We start from the raw sequence: 24,331 nt of genomic DNA on the forward strand, positions 1-24,331 counted from the left end.
GCAAGTTTCAACTTTGAAGCAACTTGATGCATTTCAAAAGAGAGAAAATAGACCTATGCTCCAAGGATGGAGTCTCTAAGGATTAGCTTCACTAACTAATACTACCTTTACAATAATTGAACTTGAGTATGACAGATTCCAAATCAAAAGGGAGAGAGTTGCATGCATCTCAAGTTAAGCATGGGTCAATTGTTCTAGACCCAACCAACCAATGTAAATATAGCAAATGGACTTTCAGAAGGAGTATTGTCAACACCAAAAATTTCATACTGAATAGAGTTGAGGGTCAATATTAATTTATTATCTCTTTCTTTCTCAAATATTTTTTTGGGCAAAATTGTGAGACCAACAAAAATCAAATAGACAATACCTTGTGACTTTAAATAATTTATTATATACAAATTAAGTCAACATCAATAATAATATCGTTTTTAGAGACAATGTCAATCGTTCTCTCAAAATCCTATGATTTGAGGTTGTGTTGATGTCAAACTTTTCAAATAGGAGCCAAAGGTTTTTAATCAATATGTTCATGTATAGATAACATCTATAAGTGTGTATATATATATATATGCGCACATGTGTGTCTGTGTGTGTGTGAAATATTACTATGTGGCCGACAAATAGCATACAAAACCTAAAATTGACTTGAGTGTAAATCCATTAGAAGGAAGATTGCGATGGCTCTCAAGGGAGAGCAATTCAAAAGTAGTGGCAGAATACTTTCAAAAGTCATTCAACAACTCCAAGAAAAATTATTAGAGTTTAACCCAATCGTCAATATGAAACTTGCAAGACTCATTTTTGTATCATTATTTACACAGAAAACGACCCCTTTATGGATCTTCTTCATTTAAGTAGTGATATTGGAAGGAATATAATAATGTCACACAGTCAAAGAACTGGTCCCAGTTCTATCTCAGTGTGTTCAAAGCCAGGTCGAAATCAACTTATAAATTGACTCATCAGTTTGTAATATACATATAATATTGCACCTCTGATGGCTACTGATTTTTCTTCTTCATATCAATCCAACTAAGCGAATTGACCAACACCCAATTTTGCATCGTGCAAGAGCCACTCACGCATGTCACCACCTTTTTTGCCTTCCCTTCCAAGGATAATTACTTGGAAAATACCAGAAAAATTTTGACCCTTTTACTTCTGCGTAAAGATGATCAAGTTTCAATGACGTTTGTCGTTGTTATAGTATGGGGATTTGTCTGCATCGTGAGCAGAAGGGAGATGATGAAGGAAGACTTATAGTTATGGAAATTAATTAGCACGTTTCCTTCTTGATGTTTGTGATTTCAGTTGAGATTCCATGTACATTTAGCGGCTTTCAATAATGGAACAAGTTGAACAGATTATAGCCGAAAAGAAGTTGCACCGAAGCCTGTTGGCTTTTGTGTCATCTTTTTACGCTAACAGTAATTAAACTTATTGAAGTTTGAGAAATTGGATAGAGTTAGATCTGATTGGAGCAGATCGTCTCGAATCCAAGGCTTAGCTTAAAACAAGCTATAAAAGTTAGAGTTCCAGGTTGACAATTCATCTCAAGATTGGTTGGTTTATCTATGTGATGATAGTTTTTCATATTACAGGTTATGTTATTCACTCATTTGATGATATTATTTATCTCTTTAACAGTTGTTTGGTAATTCTATATATTAGCTCGAATAAGTTTGAATTAAAGTTGAATATTATATCCGAACTCAAATCCATCTCAAATTTAATTTGACTTAGATAAGATTAAATCGACTGTTAAAATCTATCACTGTATCAATATAATAACAATAATATTTAAAACATTAATAATAGGTATAAATATAAATATAAATATTAATATGTCAATTAATTTTGAATTAAAAATATAATAATATTCAATCATATTATGATATATCAATATTTATATTCATATTTCTATCGTTATTAATATATAAATTATTGCCAATATTATATAATTATTACAATTGCCAAAGTTGCACACATTTGTCAATATTGGACTTAAACCTAACCAATCCTTACCCACCGGAATATTTGCATTGCATGCGTAGACTAAGCTAACAACTTAAACTTTTTTAAACATATTATATAAAAATAACATAAAATTGACTGGGAGAAATCTCATGAATTCCATTATAAAGTCATTGGCATTATTGCAGAAAGAAAATTCGATTCTCTATCAAGGTACTGCTGCAAGGTTGGGACAAGAGCATGAATCAGAGTCTGAGAGTTGTGGGGATGGTTTTCTGTTGTTGTTACATTGAAAATGACAGTATTTTTAGGTCTAAGAAAATGATATTCAAAGGCTAATATATACTGATTGGTGTTTGCGTGTCGACTGTCGATGAACTGGGACCATGCATATACATATGTTGCATCATGCTTTAAGGCTCGATCGATTACGGCTCGCTGATTCATCATCTACTCAAGTATTTATCATTAGATGTTCAAAGTTTACATGGATTGTTATCTGTGAGGTCGATATATCTATTATGTTTCTCAGTCAATATTGTAACGATAATGAACCAAGAAAATAGTGACCCATCACACAGGAAACCCTAAAAAAATTATTGTAAAATCTAGGAACTACTTGTTAGTTACCATTACCAGATTCTTCATTGTGTATGTAATTTGTTTTTTTGTTTTTTTGTATTTGTGTGTGTGTGTATATATATATATATATATATATATATATATATATATATATATATATATATATATATATTATCATTTACTTGTAAGATTAATCAAGTATATTTAAACTCTTTCATAGCTCTGCATTAGAGAAGTAGTAAACTACATGGCTAGTAACTAGACATATTACCTTTATGGTGATCAACCCAATATAAAGGTAGAAGACCTTCTCATAAGAAGCATCGGAAAGAGTGAAACTTAACAATATTAATTGTTTTCACGATTACTAGATATTGTATATTTATGAAATTGTAATCATTTCCTTCTAAAATGGAATTATCTACTTTTCGTATAAGTGGAATTGGAGTAAATGTTTAGATTCATTATTATACTAGAGATTGATTCAATTACATAATTAGTTGAAACACTACCTCTTGTTATATAAATTAAGGAGTATACAAAGGTAAAAAATACACATTATTATACTACTAAATCATATTGAGTAGACTTCCTAGGAGCTCTCTTTTATGCAAATTTCCGTATCAACATACCTATAGTTGTTCATGGTGATGAGGGTGAGAGGGACTTAACATGAAGGTGCATTATGAAGAAAGAGAAAAGAGATGATAAAAATCAGAGGTCGAGGACGGATTAACTTTATCTATAGAACTGTTGGTGACATTATATTTGAAGAATTAAGATAAGAAAAGTTAAAACCAAGCACATGGTCTGATGTTAATAGTTTTTAAATTACTATATATAATATTTTGTGGCTGCTTCTTTTTATTTGTATTTTTTAGCAAGGAACTCTATTTGATGGAGTTCAATCAACTTTTTAAAGTGTAATCTAGTAATTTATTATTAGAGTCTTTCATTTCAATATGTATGCATTCAAGTCTATTTATAAGAGTATAGAGTCAAACTTGGATTCTTTAACTTTATATTTAGGATTTTACGTATTTATTAACAGATCTATCAAGTTGTTTTCAATCTTTATATACGGCCAATAATAGTATCGATGATATATGTACTTCCACACAAGAACTTGTTCATGATCATCTAGCTTGACAAAATAAAGCAAAAGCATTAGGTTGACATATGAATGTGAATGAAGCACTACTTTTTTCTTGGAGAAGGATTTTAATTGTAAACTTTGAGCACAAAAGCCTAGCATTGTGGAAACACGTATTAGTGGATACCTAACACAATTATTCATTAAAGTCATTTATAAAATTAATTATTATCATTTATATACATAGTTAGATTTGATTTAAGTTGTTAGAGTTTAGATCAAACAAATCAAATTTGAACTAAATTGAACATTCAAATTTGAGTCTCGATTTATCAGTCTCGAATTTGACCTTATTTAAACTCACTTTAAATCAAATTTAGTCCTAATCATGTATAGCATGGGCTGGTAAGCTAGCAAAAACATATCAATAGGACACAACACCTTCATGGAACCAATATTTAAATGAAAATTAAAACCCTAGTTATGAATAAATATTGCATGTAACCAATAAAATTATTGGTTGAAGAAGAGACAAATTAAGCTAATTAGGATTAAAGTGTGATTGTTGATGGTGGAAGGGTCATGAACAACCCAAAGTATAGAATTGCAAAAGTACAATTTTCACATAAATTATTCACTAAAGTGTTAATTAGAAAACATAGTTTAAATTTACAAAGTACTAATCCTCGTTTGCTTTCTTCACTAATGGTTTTCCCTTCTCTTGCATGAAGAAGCTAGCTAGCTAGCTTTCTTCATCAATGGGTTTACCATAATTAAGTATATATTAAATCTTCACATAATTATATTCATGCATATAATGATATTATTTTTATTAGAATAATACTCTCTCTCTCTCTCTATATATATATATATATAGAGAGAGAGAGAGGTGGATATGTTTCGAATCAAATTAAGCTCAAGGTTAGTTCAAACTCAACCTCAAATTCATTCAAGGTGGTGTATAGTGTCGTCAAATAGTTACCAATAAAATAAACAATATTATTAGTAGAGTGAACAATATCATCATAAAGAGCGAATAGTATCACTAAAAAGATAAACGAGTAGAATTCGAGTTAAAAAGTTAGCGTTTTAGATCAAGTTTGAATCACTTAAACCAAACCAACTCAAATCAAATTCACCCTTACAAATGGATGCTAGTGATTGACATGTCATTATGTAATTGTATAATCTAATTGTTTATTTTATCTCTAATTTAAAATTACTCAATCACATATTAACATGTCAGTCCATTAGTATTCATCAATATGTACATAAAATATTATTGCTTTTATTACAACTTGAATTGTATAAATGTTTGGATGGCTCCATATAATTTGATATTTAGTGTCCCAAAAAAATCAGAATTGAAATGTTCAATGAACTAGATAACAGAGAAAGACTAAAGTTAGTCAATTTTGGAAAAAAAAAAAATCTTGCATTAGTGAATTGGATTGATAGGATATATTTGTTTTATTTTGATGTTGGTGGGTGTTGGTGGTCAGCAATGAAACTTGACTTGAGGAAGAAGATTTCGACCTTAATTTTTATTTTTGTTTTTGGCCTAAAGTTAATGGGAAAGAGGACAAAACATGAATAAGATATTAAAACTTTATATTATAATTTTAATTTATGGTCATATTTGGAAGTGGGCTTAAGAGACAAAGAGACAGCGATTAGAGTGGAATAATGATAATAAACAAGGATGGGGAACATGATTTAGATAATTTTATTTCATAATCACATAAAAAATATTTTTTAATTAAAAAACCTTATTTAAATTGAATTACCTTTTTAAAACCAAATCAATTATACCAAATAAGTGAAATATTAAATTTATTAATAGACCCTAAAATTACTATACCAATATACTAAATAAGTGAAATATTAAATTTATTAATATACCCTAAAATTACTATATTAAATAAGTTAAAAATTTGATATGAATATATTATTAATAAATTTTAAACTCACTTTCATATTTAAACACTTCCTATATTTGTAACACAAGCTACCTAAAGGGCAAAATTATTTAAGGCCAAACGACTATTTCCCACCCAAGGTTTAGCGTTTTCTCAAAAATCCCCCCTTTAACTATGGAAACACCAAACACCCACCCATGGCCGGTTAGATTTAACCAAACCCTAACGGCTGAAAATTTTATCTCCTTTTGCCCCCCTAAACTTTAAAAACTGAAATTTTCCCCCGCCTAAGTTTTAAAAAATGACAGTTTCACCCTAGGGTTTGGTTTTGAAATCTCCGGCTCCGTTGCCGACGACCGCTCCCTCCGGAAGCAACCTCTCCTTCCGGCGATCTCTTTCCTCCTATTTGGAGGTCCGATCGACGCCTAGAGACGCCGTGGGAGACGAAGACTTCGTCGGGAAGACGAAGTTCTTCGTCTTCCCGACGAAGTCTTCGTCTCCCACAGCGTCTCCGGGCGCCGATCGGACCTCCAAATGGGAGGAAAGAGATCGCCGGAAGGAGAGATTGCTTCCGGAGGGAGCGGCCGTCGGCAACAGAGCCGGAGAGGTCGCCGGAGATTTCAAAACCAAACCCTAGGGTGAAACTGCCATTTTTTAAAACTTAGGCGGGGGGGAAATTTCAGTTTTTAAAGTTTAGGGGGGCAAAATTAGATTCTATTTTAGTTTATTTTTAATATTATAGTTAAAATAACGATTTTACCCCTACCATCGTTAGGGTTTGGTTAAATCTAACTGGTCATGAGTGGGTGTTTGGTGTTTCCATAATTAAAGGGGGGACTTTTGAGAAAACGCTAAACCTTGGGTGGGAAATAGTCGTTTGGCCATTATTTAATCATGCAAAATTGTAACCTGCCGACCACTCTAAGCCACATCTGTTGGTCTTAAACGTGCCTTAGTCTTATTGGTCCATCTTTGATCTCAGTCTAGCCAATTGAAGGCACTAGATTTTGCTGACATGGCATGATACCCACATGTCATTCTTTGATGATCTTTTTTTTTGATCTTGGAAAGTGGGCTTTGTGATTATCATGATGGGACCCCACCGTCGCCGCCCTTTCAATCCCTTCGAGGACAAATGTATCAAGATTAAAGAGGATTTGTTTTGTTATCTGATTTTGCAACATCCAACGGACGGGATGGACCCATCATGGAGGGTTCCACCATATGGACTTATGGGTGTGCCTACGTTACCAGTTTTACTTAGTGGCAGGTCTCTTCTTCTAGAAAGCAAAGCAAGCACAAAAAGTAAAGGACTATGTTTACTATTAGTTCACCCTTAGCAATGGCTGGATATCAAATGGGCTCAACTCTATTTTCGGTTTAAATCTCCCCCTTCACCTATAACACATCTTATTAATAATATTATTTATCCTATCAATAATTATTTAATAGTATTTTAAAAAACTCAAAATCATGATAAATTTAAATCAAATTCTAACTAATTTATATTCAAATTCGATTCGACTCAAATTCAAACTTAATAAACATTATAATTAAGTGCAAAATCTAATCCAAATTACAAGAATCTTAATCTTACACAAATAATAAATAAATTCCCATAAAGAATTACATTTGTACATTCGTTTGATATATAGATATAATCATACCTTATCTATCTAATAATAACCTAACATTAATTGAAATGTCATTTTCAATTTTATGTGCAACAAATTAAGTTCATGATATGGGAGGGCCTTTGTGATTTTTGAAAGTGAAAGTGGATTGTATAAATCTACTAAAAATTTCCCATGAAAATCCAATTCAGATATAAATATTGACGTTTCATCAAATCACATATGGAAAATAATGCAAAGACTTTTGGGGACACAGAATCTAAAGTAAGCTCTGTATAATTAATGTTGAATCTGCAGTACACCTACCATTTGTTGCTGACTTTTAGCCACCATTTATAAGCCTCAACAACTTTTACAAAAATGAAATCTGCAAACCTGAGATTTGGGGATGGATACAAAGGATATCGAATCTTCGTGGGGAATGATAAATCAACTTCTAGCATCACTGAAATTGAAAGAAAAGGTCAAAAGTAAAAGGGATAAAATACACTCTGAAGGTGGAGAAGAGGTGAGTGAATTAAATAAATTACACTTATCTTGAGGGAAAGTGAGTGATGAGATGCTTCCCTTTGGAGCTGCAAATCCCCCCACTGGAGTCCATAAACAAGTTGTTAGGAAAAGTGAAGGAGTAATTATTGCACTACAGAAATTTGATTGAAGTAGAAACATATAAACAATAGAATCAGAATGATTTCAGCCTGGTCCAGTAGCTGGGAACTGAGGCTTCAGAACAATAACAGTAGAATTAAAAAAAAAAGCAATCTTTCAGTGCTACCTCCAAGTTGTCATCCCCACGTTCTATCTTCAACTTCCTTGGCCATGGAGACTGGCCCAGAGAGGTCCCAACACAACCAATCATAGCCCTTCATTCCCACAAACAACACATTCATATCAACTTCATGGGCTCCATGGATCCTTTAATACCACACACAGTTATCTCTCTCTCTCTCTCAAATGAATCAATGGCAGGTCCTCTAGTCACCCTCATCCGATCTGAAAGTAGATACGTGATGTTTGTATTCTGACAACAACAGATACAAGTGTAACACACAGCATCATGAATGTCAGTAAAACTTAGGTATGGGATACCTATCATCGGAGGCAAAGATATACGAGTTCTGGAAAAGCCATTGCTCCTACTATAATAGGGAAAAGTATCCTTAACAAGTTTGATGAGCAAACTTTAAGACATTTTGTCTTTTGGTGGAAAAGGTGAGATTATGGTAGCAACTGTTGGTAAAAGTGCAAAGATTTGTGAAATCTTTCATTCTGGTGACTTTCTATTCAACTTGGCATATATGTGATGCTTCTGTTATAAACAAAAGAGCCCAAAAAGGAGAACTAAAAGAAAATCCTAAAACTCTTCCACTAAGTAGGCAGTCTTCATACGGATTCTCAACACTGAAGACAGGTTGACTCAACAACTTAAATCTTTCCCTTTAAATTCCCTCCTGAACTCTCATTTCCTTGGCTCTTGTAAACCTCTCCTTCTGCTTTCTCTCTCAGAAGTACAGGACTAAAACATCTTTAGTCTTTAGCTTCACCCATCTCTTCTGACTAATAAATGCGATATCCAGCAATTAGCTTTTTCAAAAATAACATGCTTTCCATAAGAATCTTCCTGATTTTGCTCGTAAGCTGCATAACTGTTAAAATAAACCTTTGTTTTTCCAGCATACCTTATCCATTAAGATCACTCACCCTTGATGGGCATTTCAATTTTGATGAAGTTCAACATGCAGCTAGAGATTTTGGCAATAGGCATCACTACCTCCCTTTGGCAGTACTACATCCAAAGTCTGTTTCTGACATTGGCACAACAATAAAGCATATTTGGGACATGGGCTGTCATTCAGAGCTCACAGTTGCAGCCAGAGGCCATGGCCACTCACTCCAGGGTCAGGCACAAGTCCACCAAGGGCTTGTCATCAACATGGAATCCCTTCAAGGCCCAAAAATGCAGGTTTACACTGGAAACTTTCTATATGTGGATGTCTCCGGAGGTGAATTGTGGATAAATATCCTGCATGAAAGTCTGAAATATGGGTTAGCACCAAAATCTTGGACAGACTACCTGCATTTAACTGTTGGTGGTACTTTGTCAAATGCTGGGATCAGCGGGCAGGCCTTTCGGCATGGCCCCCAGATAAGTAATGTCCATCAGCTGGAAGTAGTTACAGGTCTGTCAAAGAATTATTAACAAAAAATTAAACATTATGTTGTGAAAGTTGCATCATTCAAATCAAAACTAAGGTCAAGTGACAGAAATCAATGAATGAGAAATCAGCATATTATTACTCATGATAGTCTTCATTTTGTCTGTGTCTGATATATTCACTTATAATTGAAAGGTTAGGTTGCCAACTTCACTCATTATGCATGCTGTGACTTGACCTCAGTTTCAAGAAAATTATTTCCGATCAAATTTAATTTCCAACCAAAATTTAAATTGCGCACAACTGCAATTCTTACTAAAAATTGGGCTGAAACTGAGTGCAGGAAAAGGGGAGATTGTGAACTGTTCAGAGAAGCAGAATAGTGACCTCTTTCACAGTGTCCTTGGAGGACTAGGTCAGTTTGGCATCATCACAAGGGCCAGAATATCACTGGAACGAGCACCTGATATGGTAAAAGCAATAAGTATTATGGTTAAAGATAAGCTCAAAACTGAGATCTCTGTCCAGTAGAAAATGCCAGTTTGTCTAAACCAATTCCATTTTGAACAGGTGAAATGGATTAGAGTACTTTACTCTGATTTCAATACATTTGCCACGGACCAGGAGCATTTGATATCTGTAGAAAACACATTTGATTATATTGAAGGGTTTGTGATCGCAAACAGGACTGGTCTCTTGAATAATTGGAGATCTTCCTTCAACCCACAAGACCCAGTACAAGCCAGCCAGTTCAAGTCAGACGGAAAAACTCTCTTCTGCCTAGAATTAGCCAAGTACATCTACTCAGATGAAACAGATTTAGTAAATCAGGTGAGGTGTAATGACCCACCATTTGTGAATGTTTAAATAACAAATTAATTAATTAATAATAAACAATATGCTAATAATAGAATTGTTAAAATAAGGCAGTCAAGTAAATATTTGTTTAATCCCTGCAGGAAGTTGAGAATTCATTGTCCCTACTAAACTACATTCCTTCAACTCTTTTCATATCAGAAGTTTCGTATGTACAATTCTTAGACAGGGTTCATGTATCAGAGATCAAATTACGGTCAAAAGGCTTATGGGAAGTTCCACACCCATGGCTCAACCTTCTTATTCCCAAGAGCAAAATACATGATTTTGCTGAAGGAGTCTTTGGAAATATCATTAAAGAGACAAGCAATGGCCCCATCCTCATCTATCCACTCAACAAGTCAAAGTAAGAGTTATTTTAAATATAAGTCAATTATCTAATTATCTCACTAAATTCTTGCACAATTTTTAACTGATGAATTTATCAATTCGATTTCAGGTGGGACAACAGAACTTCTGTTGTTATACCAGGGGAAGATATTTTCTACCTGGTGGCATTTCTTTCCTCCGCTGTTCCCTCTTCCACAGGAAAAGATGGCTTAGAACACATCTTAACTCAGAACAAAAGAATTCTAGACTACTGTGAAACAGCAAATCTTGGAGTGAAGCAATATCTGCCCCACTACACTACACAGGAAGAGTGGAAAACGCACTTTGGGCCACAATGGGAAGTTTTTGTACAGAGAAAATCTACTTATGACCCTTTGGCAATACTTGCTCCTGGCCAGAGAATATTTCAAAAGGCAATACCTTTCTCATGACATCAACCCTATTTTATTATTAAAAGAAAAAGGACCTCACTACATGCAAGAAAGATGCCTTAACCACAAATGCTGTAAACCTAAAACTAGGAAATTCCCATGCTTTCTCAGATATTGTAAGTCTAATGAGGAAGTGGTAGTAACTGGTTGTTTTTTTTTTTTTTTTGGTTAAAGAAAATAGGCCAAATATTTTGGATATATTATTAATTAGATTTGTAGAAGGCAATAAAAAACAGTAGCCCTACAAAGAATGTATATTATCGAGCTTGTGTACAAGACTATTTTTCTTTCTGATAAATCCAATTCCGAAGCCAGACATGAAATACTTCCCTGCACAAGTAGATAACAAATTTCAAACATATAATAAATACATGATTACCTTCCTTTAAAATAACAAGTTCCAGAGCAAAGTAATCATATGGAAGAAGCAATTTGGGACATATAAACAGTGTCCACAAGTACACAATAGATTTACCATAGATAAGGAGGAAATTAACCACGTTGTCACAGCATGCAACATATTTCCAATAACACTGTGCCTCATTAAAATGAAACTGTGATCCCATGATTCATGTTATTACTTTGGCTTCGCTTCTTTGTTAAACAAAGGCCATATAATGCGCACATAGAAAAAATCTTAGTCAAAACACTAGCAATTGCAATGGTTGTAGAGGTTCTAAAACCCACAACTCCACACTCCTACAGTTACCATACAACAAGTTGTGAAGATTCTGAAGAATTTCGCTCACTTTTGCTACCTTCTTTCAAAATCATGTTGTGCAACACTTTGGGAGTAATAATTCTGTCAAAAGCTATAGTATATATTAAGCAGAGCAGACCCCAACAGTTTTCTATAATGTCTGTAAATTTATCAGGTAAATTAAATGCTGAAATGCCAATTTAAAGCCACAAACCCAAAATGGGAACTAATGGAAAAGTAAATAGAACACAAAATCTAGAATATCTAATTCTAATTATATTAGAAATGAAAGCTTTTACCAGATCAACTGTAGCAATTTCAACAATATTAATCTGTTATCAACTCAACTCAAATGATAGTTAGGCAGTTAATGGTTAATTTAGAAAACAATAAAATAGAATTTAGGGAAACTAGAATTATAATAATTGAATTTAAAATGTTTGAACTTAATGTCATTCGTTTAACAAAACAGCTTATATTCTCCAAACAAATCTTTTACTAATCATATATTTAAAATGATTCTCTTGTCCTTGCATATTCAACAATCCATAATAAGAGCAATTATTTTTTTTCCAGTTTCATTCAACTTTATGATTATCCAATGTCAGCAAATAGGAAAAGGACCTACCATAAAAAGCAAATTCTTAAAAAAATAATAATAATAAAAGCATATTTCTGTTATTAGGAGATTCTGAATCTTTTGTCAGAACCATCAAAGCAATGGTGTTCAATAGTTCACACAGTGTATTCTCTGTTTAGTCACCGTCTAACAGATTCAACTGACAAGTGTCAAGGAAGACCACGTCCATTATTCCAGAATTCATTGGTTTAGGTTACGTGTCACTGCTTAAAAATCCTTCCAAAATAATTGTAACCTTCGGAATACTGCAATTGCTACATGATAAAGTGAAACTTCAATCATTCTTCTGATGAGCACTGAGGACCTCAGCTTGAGAATATTTGCAAGAAAAGGGACCTACCATGTATATGGTAAGCATGTGAAGGAAGTTAATATACCATGATTCATCCTACTTGACAAAGTTAGGTCACTACTTGGTTAATGGCAAAAACAGCCATGAAAATTTGAAACCAATATATATAGATATATAGAAATCCCATAAGAGAATAGTCCTCTCTCTGCTTGAACAATGACATTGTAGCCTATATTTTGCATGTAGATTTAGAATTTTCTAGAGAAAAAAATACCAACACTCTCAACTTATATTGCATATAGCTATTTCCTTAACTGGAGCATTTGCTTTGACATTGCTTTTCCAGTAGCAATATCAACCTGCTGGATACTCAGACCCCATTTGAAAGGTGTATTCACCGTCAAAAGCACTTCAGCAAATTCATCAGTTCCAGATTGACTAGTATAGCATTGATAACATGTGAATGATCACTCTAACAAGAATATATAAAGTCAATGCAAATCCAACTCTTTACAACTTTTCTCAGAACCCAAGAATCATGGTCAAGGAACAAAGTTGCCCGATGAAGAGCATACCACAATCCAACAGTCAATGGTAAATCAGAAGCAAGATTGATGAGAGCACCAATTTAAAGCAGTTTAACACTATTTATATTTAGTCCAAACTTGAAGGATTACCACAAGAAATTTTAGCTTCACTTCATTTAAAAAAATAATCCAAGTTAACTCTAAAATTTGCTAATTGTAAATCAATGACTAAAACAAACAAATAGAAGTAAAGATATGATTGTTTTTAACAGGAAAAAAAAGGAACTAGTTAATGTGCAAATGACCCAAACCAATGTGCTATTTGGTATTGTAATCAATTCCAACTGCTTTCCCTGATTTAGAAGAAACTTTGGATTCTGGGCTCAGCCAGAGCAAAACAACAGCAGTCTAACCAAGACATGCAGCATTTCTTCCTATGAGGCTAGCTTTTATTATTTTTTAACACAAAGAACATCATAACTCAAAAGAGTAATATAAAGATAGTTAATTTACGATAATTAAAATAATTTTAAGCAACAGCAAGACGTTTTACGCAGATTTCATCTATTTGCAGCTATTTATGGAGTGAGCTATAATAACATAATTAAGGAACACCTCGGAAAATGCTACATGAAACAGTACTCAGCTACAAACACATCTCGACAATCAAATAGAATGAGAATGGAAGTAATTGATGGTTGACTCATATGATATACCACCCACACAAGAACATATGCAAGAACACAACAAAAGAATCACTGTTCAACTGAACTGCACACAGAAATAATAGACAAGAAAAAAACTGCCATCTAAAGTTGTTGAATTTTTCATACTCTAATCCTCGTTTTTGAAAGCTTTAAAACTCCTAACCAGGGAACTATATGTTACAAAGGTGAGCAAGCCTCTAATCATAAAAAGACAATAATTAGCTTTGTTTGTATCAACTCTAAAAAACTGGAAGTGGTTGATTAAATATCAAAGTGATTCAATTTTCCATGATTTGTTTGTCAACCTAAGAACAAGCATGAAGTTACATCAGTTTGATTCCTATTACAATATATATAGAGGATAAGTGTCAAAAGGAAACGAAGTTGTCTCAATCCTTTACTATAAATAAACTAGTTCAGATATCTAGGGGAATGTAGCTCAAACATGAGTCTTATTATTGTTCAATTAGAGCTAAGATAAAAGAATTAAAAAATAACTTGTTGACAACACAGCCTGTAATAGAAACATGTTATTGAGTTTGTACAACTTTAAGGAATTAAAGTCTTTGTGTGTGGAGCTGCATCAAGCAAAATACAAAAATTTGCAACAAGAACAGGAAAATAATCAACAACAGTAGTAAAGAAATACAATAGACGAAAACTCTTAACTATCACAATCAAATTCACTCAATGCCTACAGTCAACATACGACCTGGTGAAGCTACCAGTTCAAATTCAAAAAGTTAATTTTAAAAAAAAAGTCCATTTAGCAACTTATTGTTTTGATAGCCACACACCCAAGCCAATTCACCTCCCAACTGAAATTTTTTTGGCACCAAATCCGATATGCCTACCACTTCTGTTGTCCTTAAAGATGTCACACTACCTCAGAGCTTAAGCAAAACACCCTCAATTCACATTTATAGTTTTCCCACGCCACTGTCATCAATTGAGATTCAAAAAAATGAACAACCAAAATAATGATCAAACCTAAGACAAGAGAGTCCTTTCTCAAAATGCCCCACCAACGCCAATCTGAGCTCTTAATTATAAGAGTAATGTATGTACACAGAGTAAGAATTCCAAGTTGGTATCCTAACTTGATATAGTTGCAAATGGGACAATGCCATGTTAATCGTAAATGATGTGATAGGTCATATAAGTTTCCTAAAACTAATGTAGCAGGTCATTAATAGTTTATAAACTCAGATCCCTACTTTATCTACATAAAATTACCATAATTCTAATCCAACATAAATTATCAATAGAGTTTGCCACATATTGTCCACCGCACTTCAATTATCACCAATATACCCGTAAACAGAAAGCCATTTGCATTAGAATCAGCACAATGTAGCAAAACTCAATATGCTTAAACTCAAAATGCCAAATACTATTTTCCCAAAGAAGAAACATGTAATCTAACTTGAGTTATGCTTTGAACAACAAGACTATGCACTAAAACCAAACAAGTTAAAAAAATGCCAGAACCCATTTCCAGGAACAAGTGTATGATCTAGTTTAACTCATATTTCATCTGGCTTTTAACTACTAAGCCTTTCAGACATTGCCCATTAAAACGAAGCATCTAAAATCAAAGGTAAAGAAAGCACTACAAAGGGAATTTTCCTCTTACCCTCTTGGCCTCTTTTTCTTGCCCAAATCCTTGGAGAGGGAACAAGCTGGAGCGTTAAGCATTGGATCAGAAGGCATTCTCTCTGACTGCACAAATTTCTAGTTTGTAATTCAAGGATTGCAAAATAGATTGGCGGTGATTTTGAAGATGGGAAGGGTATTATATGGGGTGTTTTTGCAGGTTATCAAACCTTTTGGATCACGCGATACCCAGTAGCGGGGTGGGGTTGTTAGAGTGAAATTTCAGTAGGCGGGGCCTACTCTTGATTACCCGACGCGCGGGGCCGCAAGGTTGGGGTTCTTGGAAAATTTTCACCACGCGTGGTAGAGAGTGTTTTTGACAGTATCCAATTTTGGTTAGATTTCATTTTGGGGGCAAATAAAATTTTTTATTTTCGGTTTTTTACATGTGGTTTTCAAAATTTTGGTTATAAATCATGTATTCCAAAAATTAACTTATTTTCATTTATTTTCTTAAGTAAAATAACTTCAAGAGAACAAAATAGAGAAATTAAATTAAATGACTATTTTACTCTTTTATTAAATAAAAATGCTTATTTTTTATTTTTAAGCAAAAATACTTTAATTTTTTTTTTAAATATCAAAATTACCATTCCTCATATCTATATAAACTCTCTCACTTTCACTCTCATTACATACATTTTTTATATCACTTAAACAATTATTTTTACTCTCACTTTTACTTAATATCAATTACTACATGTTTGTTCAGAATGAAAAAGTTCGTATTTCTGAATTCGAATCGAAAAAAGTTAATTCGTGAAAAAAAGTATTTATATGAATCTTAACTCAAAATTTAATTTTATTTGTTAAATCTAGTTTGTATGTCATGTAAAAGGGGTATTTTGATATTATACAATATATAAAAAAGGCCAAACGACTATTTCCCACCCAAGGTTTGATGTTTTCTCAAGTTTTCACCCTTTAACTATGGAAACACCAAACACCCACCTATGGCCGGTTAGATTTAACAAAACTCTAACAGTGATAAGGGTAAAATCATCATTTTCGCTATAATATTAAAAATAAACTAAAATAGAACCTAATTGCCCCCCTAAACTTTAAAAACTAAAATTTTCTCTCAGCCTAAGTTTTAAAAAATAGCAGTTTCAACCTAGGGTTTGGTTTTGAAATCTCCGACGACCGTTTCGGCTCCATTGCCAATAGCCTCTCCCTCCTGAAGCAGCCTCTCCTTCCAACGAATGCTTTCCTCCCATTTAGAGGCTCGATCGGCTTCGTCTTCGTCTTCCCCGACGAAGTTCTTCGTCTCCCAAGGCAAAGACGAAGTCGATCGAGCCTCCAAATGGGAGGAAAGCATTCGTCGGAAGGAGAGACTGCTTCGGGAGGGAGAGACCGTCAGTAATGGAGCCGAAACGGTTGTCGAAGATTTCAAAACCAAACCCTAGGGTGAAACTGCCATTTTTTAAAACTTAGGCTAAGGGAAAAATTTAGTTTTTAAAGTTTATGAGGGCAAAAAGAGATAAAATTTTCAGGCGTTAGGGTTTTGTTAAATCTAACCGGCCATGAGTGGGTGTTTTGTGTTTCCATAGTTAAAGGGGGGACATTTGAGAAAACATCAAACCTTGGGTAGGAAATAGTCGTTTGGCCTATAAAAAATTTAAATAATATGTTAAGAATAAAAAGATATATTGAAATAACATAGAATGTCAACAATCGAAAAATTACTTGAAAATCTGAATTTTGAAAATTATACGTTTAAATAGCTTAGGAACAAAAAAACTCAAAAATCAATCTGAAATTTCATAATTACTCGTAAAATATGTCTAAAAAAGCACAAAACTAAAGAGACAGATGTCAAATTTGAAAAATATATATCAAAAAAGTCTAGTCCGATCATAAACACGCTCAAAATCATAAAAACTGAAAATTTTAAATTTGGTAAAACAAAAAAATTGCATAATACACACTGAAACAGTTTTATTTAGGCCTCCAAATTGGGTACAATTGGCAAAGCTATTTGTCATTATAGAGCTCGAAACGAGCTTCACGTTGATATATTACAACCCTCGTAACTCCTTCTGGATAAAAAATTATGGTCATTCAAAATCTGTCTCTTACAGGTTCAATAATTTTAAAAAAATCAATTTCCACTCAACTCACAGTTTTCACAGACTGCCCCACTGTTCAGTGTAAAATTTCCAACGAACCCCCGTGGATCTCCCCTGCTTCCTCCTCCCCATAAAATTTTGAAAACGCTAAATTTTTTCCCCACCCCACGGGGGCCCTTGGGAGATTACTATAACGCTGATAGATCTAACCCATTTTTTGATCAAAAATTGTCATTTAAACCTCAAATTTTAACACAAATCAAATATAGATATCCAATGACACAAAACCCCTCAAGAAATTTAAACAAAAAAATCAAGAATTAAAACATTTTATACATTGTTCAAAATCGGAACCCTAAAATTCAAACTTCAAAATCTCTCTCAAATCTCAATATTTTTAACAATAAATTGATTCAAACAAGAAGTGGGATGATGTACTATCCTTATTTGTCAATTTTGGTAGCCGGAAAATACAAAAAGTCTGCGAAAAAAATGAAAACCCGCTGAATTTTCTCTTAATTTCAACTGTAAATCTATGGGAAATGTAGGGTTTATATATAAGGGCAGTTTAGTCAAATCACAAATTGAAGGCATTTTTGCTTAATCCTTAGAGTTTTGGACAATTTTCTTAACATCCCTTAGTTTTAGACATTTATTATAATTTCCCAAAAAAATCATGAATTCAATTCAAACTCAATCATAAATTTAAATTATTGCTTCAAATAATAAATTTGAACTAAATCAAATTGAACATTTCTTAATTCAAGTTTAACTTAACTTAAAAATAAATCAAATCTTTTGACTCAAATTTGAATTATACTAATTTGAACCAAATTAAATCAAGAAAAGTCAATTTCTAAGTCGAATTGGTTCGATTTGCATCCAACCTTAGTTAATAGATATTTTAAAGTATTATTAGATATTATAAATAAGAGTATATTTTAAAAAATTTGATACAAAATAAAAAATACCGCTTTATCCCTACATAGTAAAATATCAATTTTACAATACATAAAAATTATTAACAAATTTAACAAATATCAATATACCCCGGTAGAGTAACATACAATTTAACCCTTATACAAGTAATATATACTTCATGGTATGTATAATATTATTTAAACTTTCATAGTCAAATATTTAGTAAACGCACACTACAAAATATTATTTTATTTACGAATAATCTAAATATCTAATAACACCCTCACATTAACAAATATTATCTTAATTTTATTTTTAATTAATATAATAAATAATATAAATAGTATTCTAAAATAATTAATATTTTTTGCAAAATACAATAATTATTTTTATTTATTAATTTTATTAAATTTTATCAAAAATTATAATAATTTATACATGATAATTTTTAAGTTAATCTTTTATTTTAATATTACAATTTTTATATATGGATGTAAGCAACTTTTGGGTATATTATTATTATTTCAAATCTTTTGACATGTTTGTCAGTTTCTTAAACCATGAGGGGGAAATATTGCATGGGCCTTTGTCTCTGGTGCTTCGGTAATAGGAAGAATTCTAAGCTTTGAAAATTGAAATTGTCAATTCCAAACATTTCATTATTGCCAATGCAAAATGGGGTCAGCCGCATCACACAGGCGATGACCTCACTTGGCAGCTTCTCTTGCTTCTACTTTGTTATTTCCTTCTTCCAACGAAACAAATCCACTTTGGTTCACCAACTTTGTGTGAATTCTGGAATCTTTGAAGTGGGTGACACTATTCTATGCGCAACAAAACAAAGCTCAAATTGGTGTCATCGCGTTCCGCAAGGTGACAAGATTAGTTTGTTCAACTTTGCCTTTGCTTTTCTCTTCAACTTTGGTGGGGTTAGGTGAGAAACAAAAACTTTATAGACCTAGTCTTATTATTTTCTCTTTTTGGTTGCACAATCTCGCGTGGGTTCTTGGTAGTTGCTGATATTGATAAGAGAATTGCGAAACCCATGTGGCAAAATAAACCCTGTGGCACATTTCGTGCTGTGTTCTAGAACTTGGACTTTCTACATGGATGTTTGGCGGCCGGAGTTTGACTAGTTGTGTAAGGGTTTGTTCTATCTTAGTGTGGAATCCAGAAATGGAATCAAATTTGTGTTTTGTTTCTTTATGAGGTGATTAATGTGAAGTTGTTATGGCTGCTTGAGAGAAAATAATTATGAAGTCTGTGTTATGAATTAGCTATTTCTTAATCTATCTATTATTTGGTTTAAGATCAATACTTTGTAGCGAAACAAATCTGAACTTGGAGCTTGGGCTTACGACTGTGAAAAGGTTTTTTAAATACTGGTGAGCACCATAAATTTGGTGTAGAAGATGGTTGAAACTATTGAAGCAACTGGTAATTCCATGTGCTCAAATGGGTTGATTCAAAACTCCAACGTTTCTTTAGAGCAGAATCTTGATATGCTTCGCTGTCTAATGGGAAAAGCCGAAGGTGATCCCTTGAGGATTGTTGGGGTTGGGGCAGGAGCCTGGGGTAGTGTATTTACTGCAATGTTGCAAGACAGTTATGGACACTTAAGAGATAAGGTTCTTATGAGGATATGGAGGAGACCTGGAAGATCAGTTGATAGGGCAACAGCGGAGCATTTGTTTGACGTGATCAATTCAAGGGAAGATGTATTGAGGAGACTAATTAGACGTTGTGCATACTTGAAATATGTTGAGGGAAGATTAGGTGATAGAACATTATATGCTGATGAGATATTGAAAGATGGGTTTTGCTTGAATATGATTGATACCCCTCTTTGCCCTTTGAAGGTTGTGACCAACTTGCAGGAAGCTGTGTGGGATGCTGATATTGTGATAAATGGATTGCCTTCAACAGAAACTAAGGAGGTTTTTGAAGAGATCAGTCAGTATTGGAAAGAGAGAATCACAGTACCAGTCATCATTTCATTGGCAAAAGGTGTAGAAGCTGAGTTGGAGCCCTTACCACGTGTAATAACTCCTACCCAAATGATCAATCGAGCAAGTAAGAATCATTCCTCTTTCCTTGAATTCCTGACAAATTAGTTCTCGTCTACTATTCGTCCATGAGCTGTGGAGAAAAAAAAAATCTGTGTTTTTTAAACTTCTATCATGTTTTTGGATAAATATGCAACACGAAACTAATGTTTGTTTTGTAACTTAATTATCGTGTAATTGTTGGGGATTTAGTAGTCCATTGCTAGATTAACCCCCAAAAAAAAAAAGGACTTCTTTACACATTTAAAGAAATTATTCAACTCCAACTGACACTTATCATTTGCTTGATTGCTTCCAAGGGTCAGTAGTGTATGAGATATTGTCTCGATTCCTGACAGCTTATAACTGGTGAGAGATGTCCTTTAGAAAGAGTTATTATTCAATCTTATTTTTTTTATTTTTATGAACTGTCATAGATTACGTAGTAGAATATTTTAGGAGCTTTCATTTAGATTTCACTCACATCAACATTCAAATTGCATATTAAAAATAAAAAAAACATGTTAGACTCTTCAGACTCTGTAGCTTTGAGAAGACTAAAATTGGGTTTATCATTTTGGTAGCTTCAGAGAGAGATTTATTTTGGATTGTACTATTATAATTTTATTATATTTTGCTTTCAGCTGGAGTTCCCATAGAGAACATTCTATATCTTGGAGGACCAAATATTGCCTCAGAGATTTACGACAAGGAATATGCTAATGCTCGAATATGTGGAGCTGAAAAGTGGAGGAAACCATTGGCAAAGTTTTTGAGGCAGCCCCATTTTATAGTATGGGACAATGGAGACCTTGTTACTCATGAAGTCATGGGTGGCTTAAAGAATGTCTATGCCATTGGAGCTGGTAAGATTTTCTCTCTTTTGGTGTACCAAATATGGGCATTAAAGATTTAGTTGAATAGTGACATTTAAGTTTACTACAAACCTCCAATTGCAACTTTGCATAAATGCCAATGTCTTAGTCTTTTTCTTTTATGAGTATAGGGCTATAATAGTTGAGCTTGACCAATGACAAGTGAAGCATGATTGCTTCAACTTAGATTTGTTACCTGGATTTAAGCAAAAGTAAATTCTTTTGGAACTGACATGGTTGAAACTTTGAAAGTACTCTAAAATGCAATTTAAGGATTTTCCTTTTCCTTTTTTCTAATCTACTCCCCATATGCGCAGAAATAAATGTTGACTAGATTAACATTTGAAAAAAGTCTATCCAGTTTGCAACGCTATATGAATGAATTAAAGTATTAACATCTCCTTTGTTGATAAAAGCCTCTTTAGAATGTTATTCATAATTGTGCATCAGTTTCCTGAACTGGTTAGTTTCAACTTTTATGGTTGGAAGTTTTATCAGTGTCTTTTTTGTGGCTTTATATTATCCTTCTGTATGTTGTTCACTCATGCTATTTAACTATAATACCCTTAAACAAATCTCACATCTTCAAATCACAGGAAAGATACTAAGTTTGTTTATACTCTATTTGTGCATCCTACATTGGTAAAGGATGAGAAAATTTGACTAGTTAAATAGTCTATAAGCTCCTCAAACTATCAATATGTGTTTTGGATTGTAAAATTCAGAAGCAAAACCATGATGAATTGTTTGTTCAAAGTAGACAATATCTTTACAGTAGGTTAGGCTATTGGACCAGGGATGATACAATGGTATCAGAGCGGTTTCGCGTATCCTCTTGAGTGATAGTGGGACAAATCTCAGCGAGGATGTTGAGTCCCATAAAGAGAAGTGTATGTGATACCTTTAGGATAAATGAACAATATCTTAATAATGGGTCGGGTTATTAGACCAGGGATGTTACTTAACAAACAATACTAAGTGTAACTTATTATTTTAATTTCACAGGAATGGTAGCAGCTCTAACCAAGGAGAGTGCCACCAGCAAGTCGGTATACTTTGCACACTGTACATCTGAGATGATATTTATCACTCATCTCTTGGCAGAGGAACCTGAAAAACTTGCTGGGCCTTTGTTGGCTGACACATATGTGACCCTTTTGAAAGGTCGGAATGCATGGTATGGGCAAGAATTGGCAAAAGGGAAACTGAGCCTTGACTTGGGGGATAGCATCAAGGGCAAGGGAATGATTCAGGTATGGACTTAACAACTCCAACTAATGTTGAATGACAGAGTTTGGATTCATTGAGCATGATTTCTCTCAGAAGTGGTGTGACTCAAACTGAGTTAGAGGATACAGCAATTGTTTTATTTTCTCGTTTATCTTCTCTGTTTTTTTTTCAGAGTTTGAGTGTGAATATTAAGAAAGGGTACTCTTGTTAAGATTGGTCAATTTCTGTGTCATCGTCCTAATAATCAATTGCCATGTCATCACCTGACCTCAATGACCATGTCATCATCCTCAATCATTTGCCATGTCAGCATCATTCTAAACCATTTGCCATGTCATCACCTCTACCTCATTGGCCACATCATCATTACCACGTCATCATCCTAACTCACTTGTCATGTCTTTAACATTGCATGTCAATGGCCATTATTAAAGATGATTTATACTTACACGTTTGACTTATGCCTTTATCCTGCATATAAGAATGTGGCATTTGGAAGCATCTGTTAGTAACATCTTTGAGAACAGTGATACATCAGACGACCATTTTGACATCTGCCAGACTATTTGGAGTCCACTCAAGATTTTAAACTGCCTGTGAACATAATTCTACTCAAGATTTTAAACTGCCTGTGAACATAATTCTTCTAATCGTTAAATCTGAAATTTCATCTCGATACTGTTATAGGTTTATGATATATGAGATCATTACTTAATGTTACTTATATATTTTTTTTTCATCTATATTGAACAATGCGAACCTCCGTAATTTATTTGTAGGGGGTCTCTGCAGTGAAAGCATTTTATGAGCTTCTAAGTCATTCCTCTTTAAGCGTCCTACATCCGGAAGAGAACAAAGCCGTAGCTCCTGTTGAGTTATGTCCGATCTTGAAGATGCTTTATGCTATACTCATTAAAAGGTACCCAATACCTGACCTTCAATGTTTGTGTTAGTGCTTGTACTTGACTCTCTATAAGTTTCGGACTTGCAATCTGATCTGACACTTAAATGAATCTTCAGGGAGTTCCCATCTCAGGCAATTCTTGAAGCATTAAGAGATGAAACCATGAATGATCCACGAGATCGCATTGAGATTGCGCAAAGCCATGTTTTCTACCAGCCATCACTTCTTGGCCACCAGCCTTGATTGCCAACAGAATGTGTAATTTTTTCCACCTTCATCGGATGTAAGTTTGATAAATTAGTGTAGATTATTGGCTGGTTTATATACACACTGTAGAGGAGGTGACTTCTTAGAACAGGGAATTTTGTAATATTTCAGTTCTTCTTTGTACTTTACTCCATTGGAACTTTGAAATTGATTGTTGAAATTCGAAGATTATACTTTTTGTTGATTTCATGGCATAAATTATGTTATATGATTAGTTGTTGAATGTTGAAAATATTTGATGTTTTGTGCGCACACGTGATATAACATCAGCGGCACTGCTTGCGGCCACCAAAACGGATTCAGCCCAGTGGTGGACTTGAGCTGGAGCCAATTCCAAACAAAGATCAGTTTGAGTTTGATATGAGTTCAAAATAATTAATTTAAAATTGAATTCAGTTTGCAGAATTAGTGAAGAATATCTCTGTTCACCAAAAAGAATAAAGAATCACTAGAAAAAAGAAAAAAAACCATATAAAAGAGGAAGAATTCATAAAAATTAT

At 33.5% G+C, this 24,331-nt stretch overlaps 2 protein-coding genes and 2 long non-coding RNA genes across 4 annotated transcripts; 2 read left to right on the top strand and 2 right to left on the bottom strand.

Moving 5' to 3' along the window:
- Positions 1-7,373: 7,373 nt before the first annotated feature.
- Positions 7,374-8,120, bottom strand: LOC123214227. Its single transcript, XR_006501827.1, has 2 exons — positions 7,981-8,120; positions 7,374-7,795 (listed from the first exon to the last, which is right to left on the bottom strand). It is a non-coding gene; the product is annotated as an uncharacterized LOC123214227 (long non-coding RNA).
- A 640-nt stretch (positions 8,121-8,760) lies between these two features.
- LOC123214226 (cytokinin dehydrogenase 6-like) lies at positions 8,761-11,336 on the top strand. Its single transcript, XM_044634009.1, has 5 exons — positions 8,761-9,385; positions 9,705-9,832; positions 9,932-10,192; positions 10,321-10,583; positions 10,677-11,336. The coding sequence occupies exons 1-5, from the start codon at positions 8,770-8,772 to the stop codon at positions 10,996-10,998; spliced, it is 1,590 nt and encodes a 529-aa protein (XP_044489944.1). The 5' UTR covers positions 8,761-8,769; the 3' UTR covers positions 10,999-11,336.
- LOC123214228 lies at positions 9,246-15,708 on the bottom strand. Its single transcript, XR_006501828.1, has 6 exons — positions 15,501-15,708; positions 12,918-13,102; positions 11,244-11,328; positions 9,956-10,141; positions 9,678-9,824; positions 9,246-9,387 (listed from the first exon to the last, which is right to left on the bottom strand). It is a non-coding gene; the product is annotated as an uncharacterized LOC123214228 (long non-coding RNA).
- Positions 15,709-19,160: 3,452 nt separating this feature from the next.
- Positions 19,161-24,015, top strand: LOC123214166 (probable glycerol-3-phosphate dehydrogenase [NAD(+)] 1, cytosolic). Its single transcript, XM_044633919.1, has 5 exons — positions 19,161-20,583; positions 21,200-21,421; positions 22,436-22,683; positions 23,440-23,579; positions 23,681-24,015. The coding sequence occupies exons 1-5, from the start codon at positions 19,923-19,925 to the stop codon at positions 23,805-23,807; spliced, it is 1,398 nt and encodes a 465-aa protein (XP_044489854.1). The 5' UTR covers positions 19,161-19,922; the 3' UTR covers positions 23,808-24,015.
- Positions 24,016-24,331: the final 316 nt, after the last annotated feature.

Source organism: Mangifera indica, chromosome 4 (genome assembly GCF_011075055.1).
Source record: "Mangifera indica cultivar Alphonso chromosome 4, CATAS_Mindica_2.1, whole genome shotgun sequence".
In the NCBI taxonomy this organism is placed as follows: Eukaryota; Viridiplantae; Streptophyta; class Magnoliopsida; order Sapindales; family Anacardiaceae; genus Mangifera; species Mangifera indica.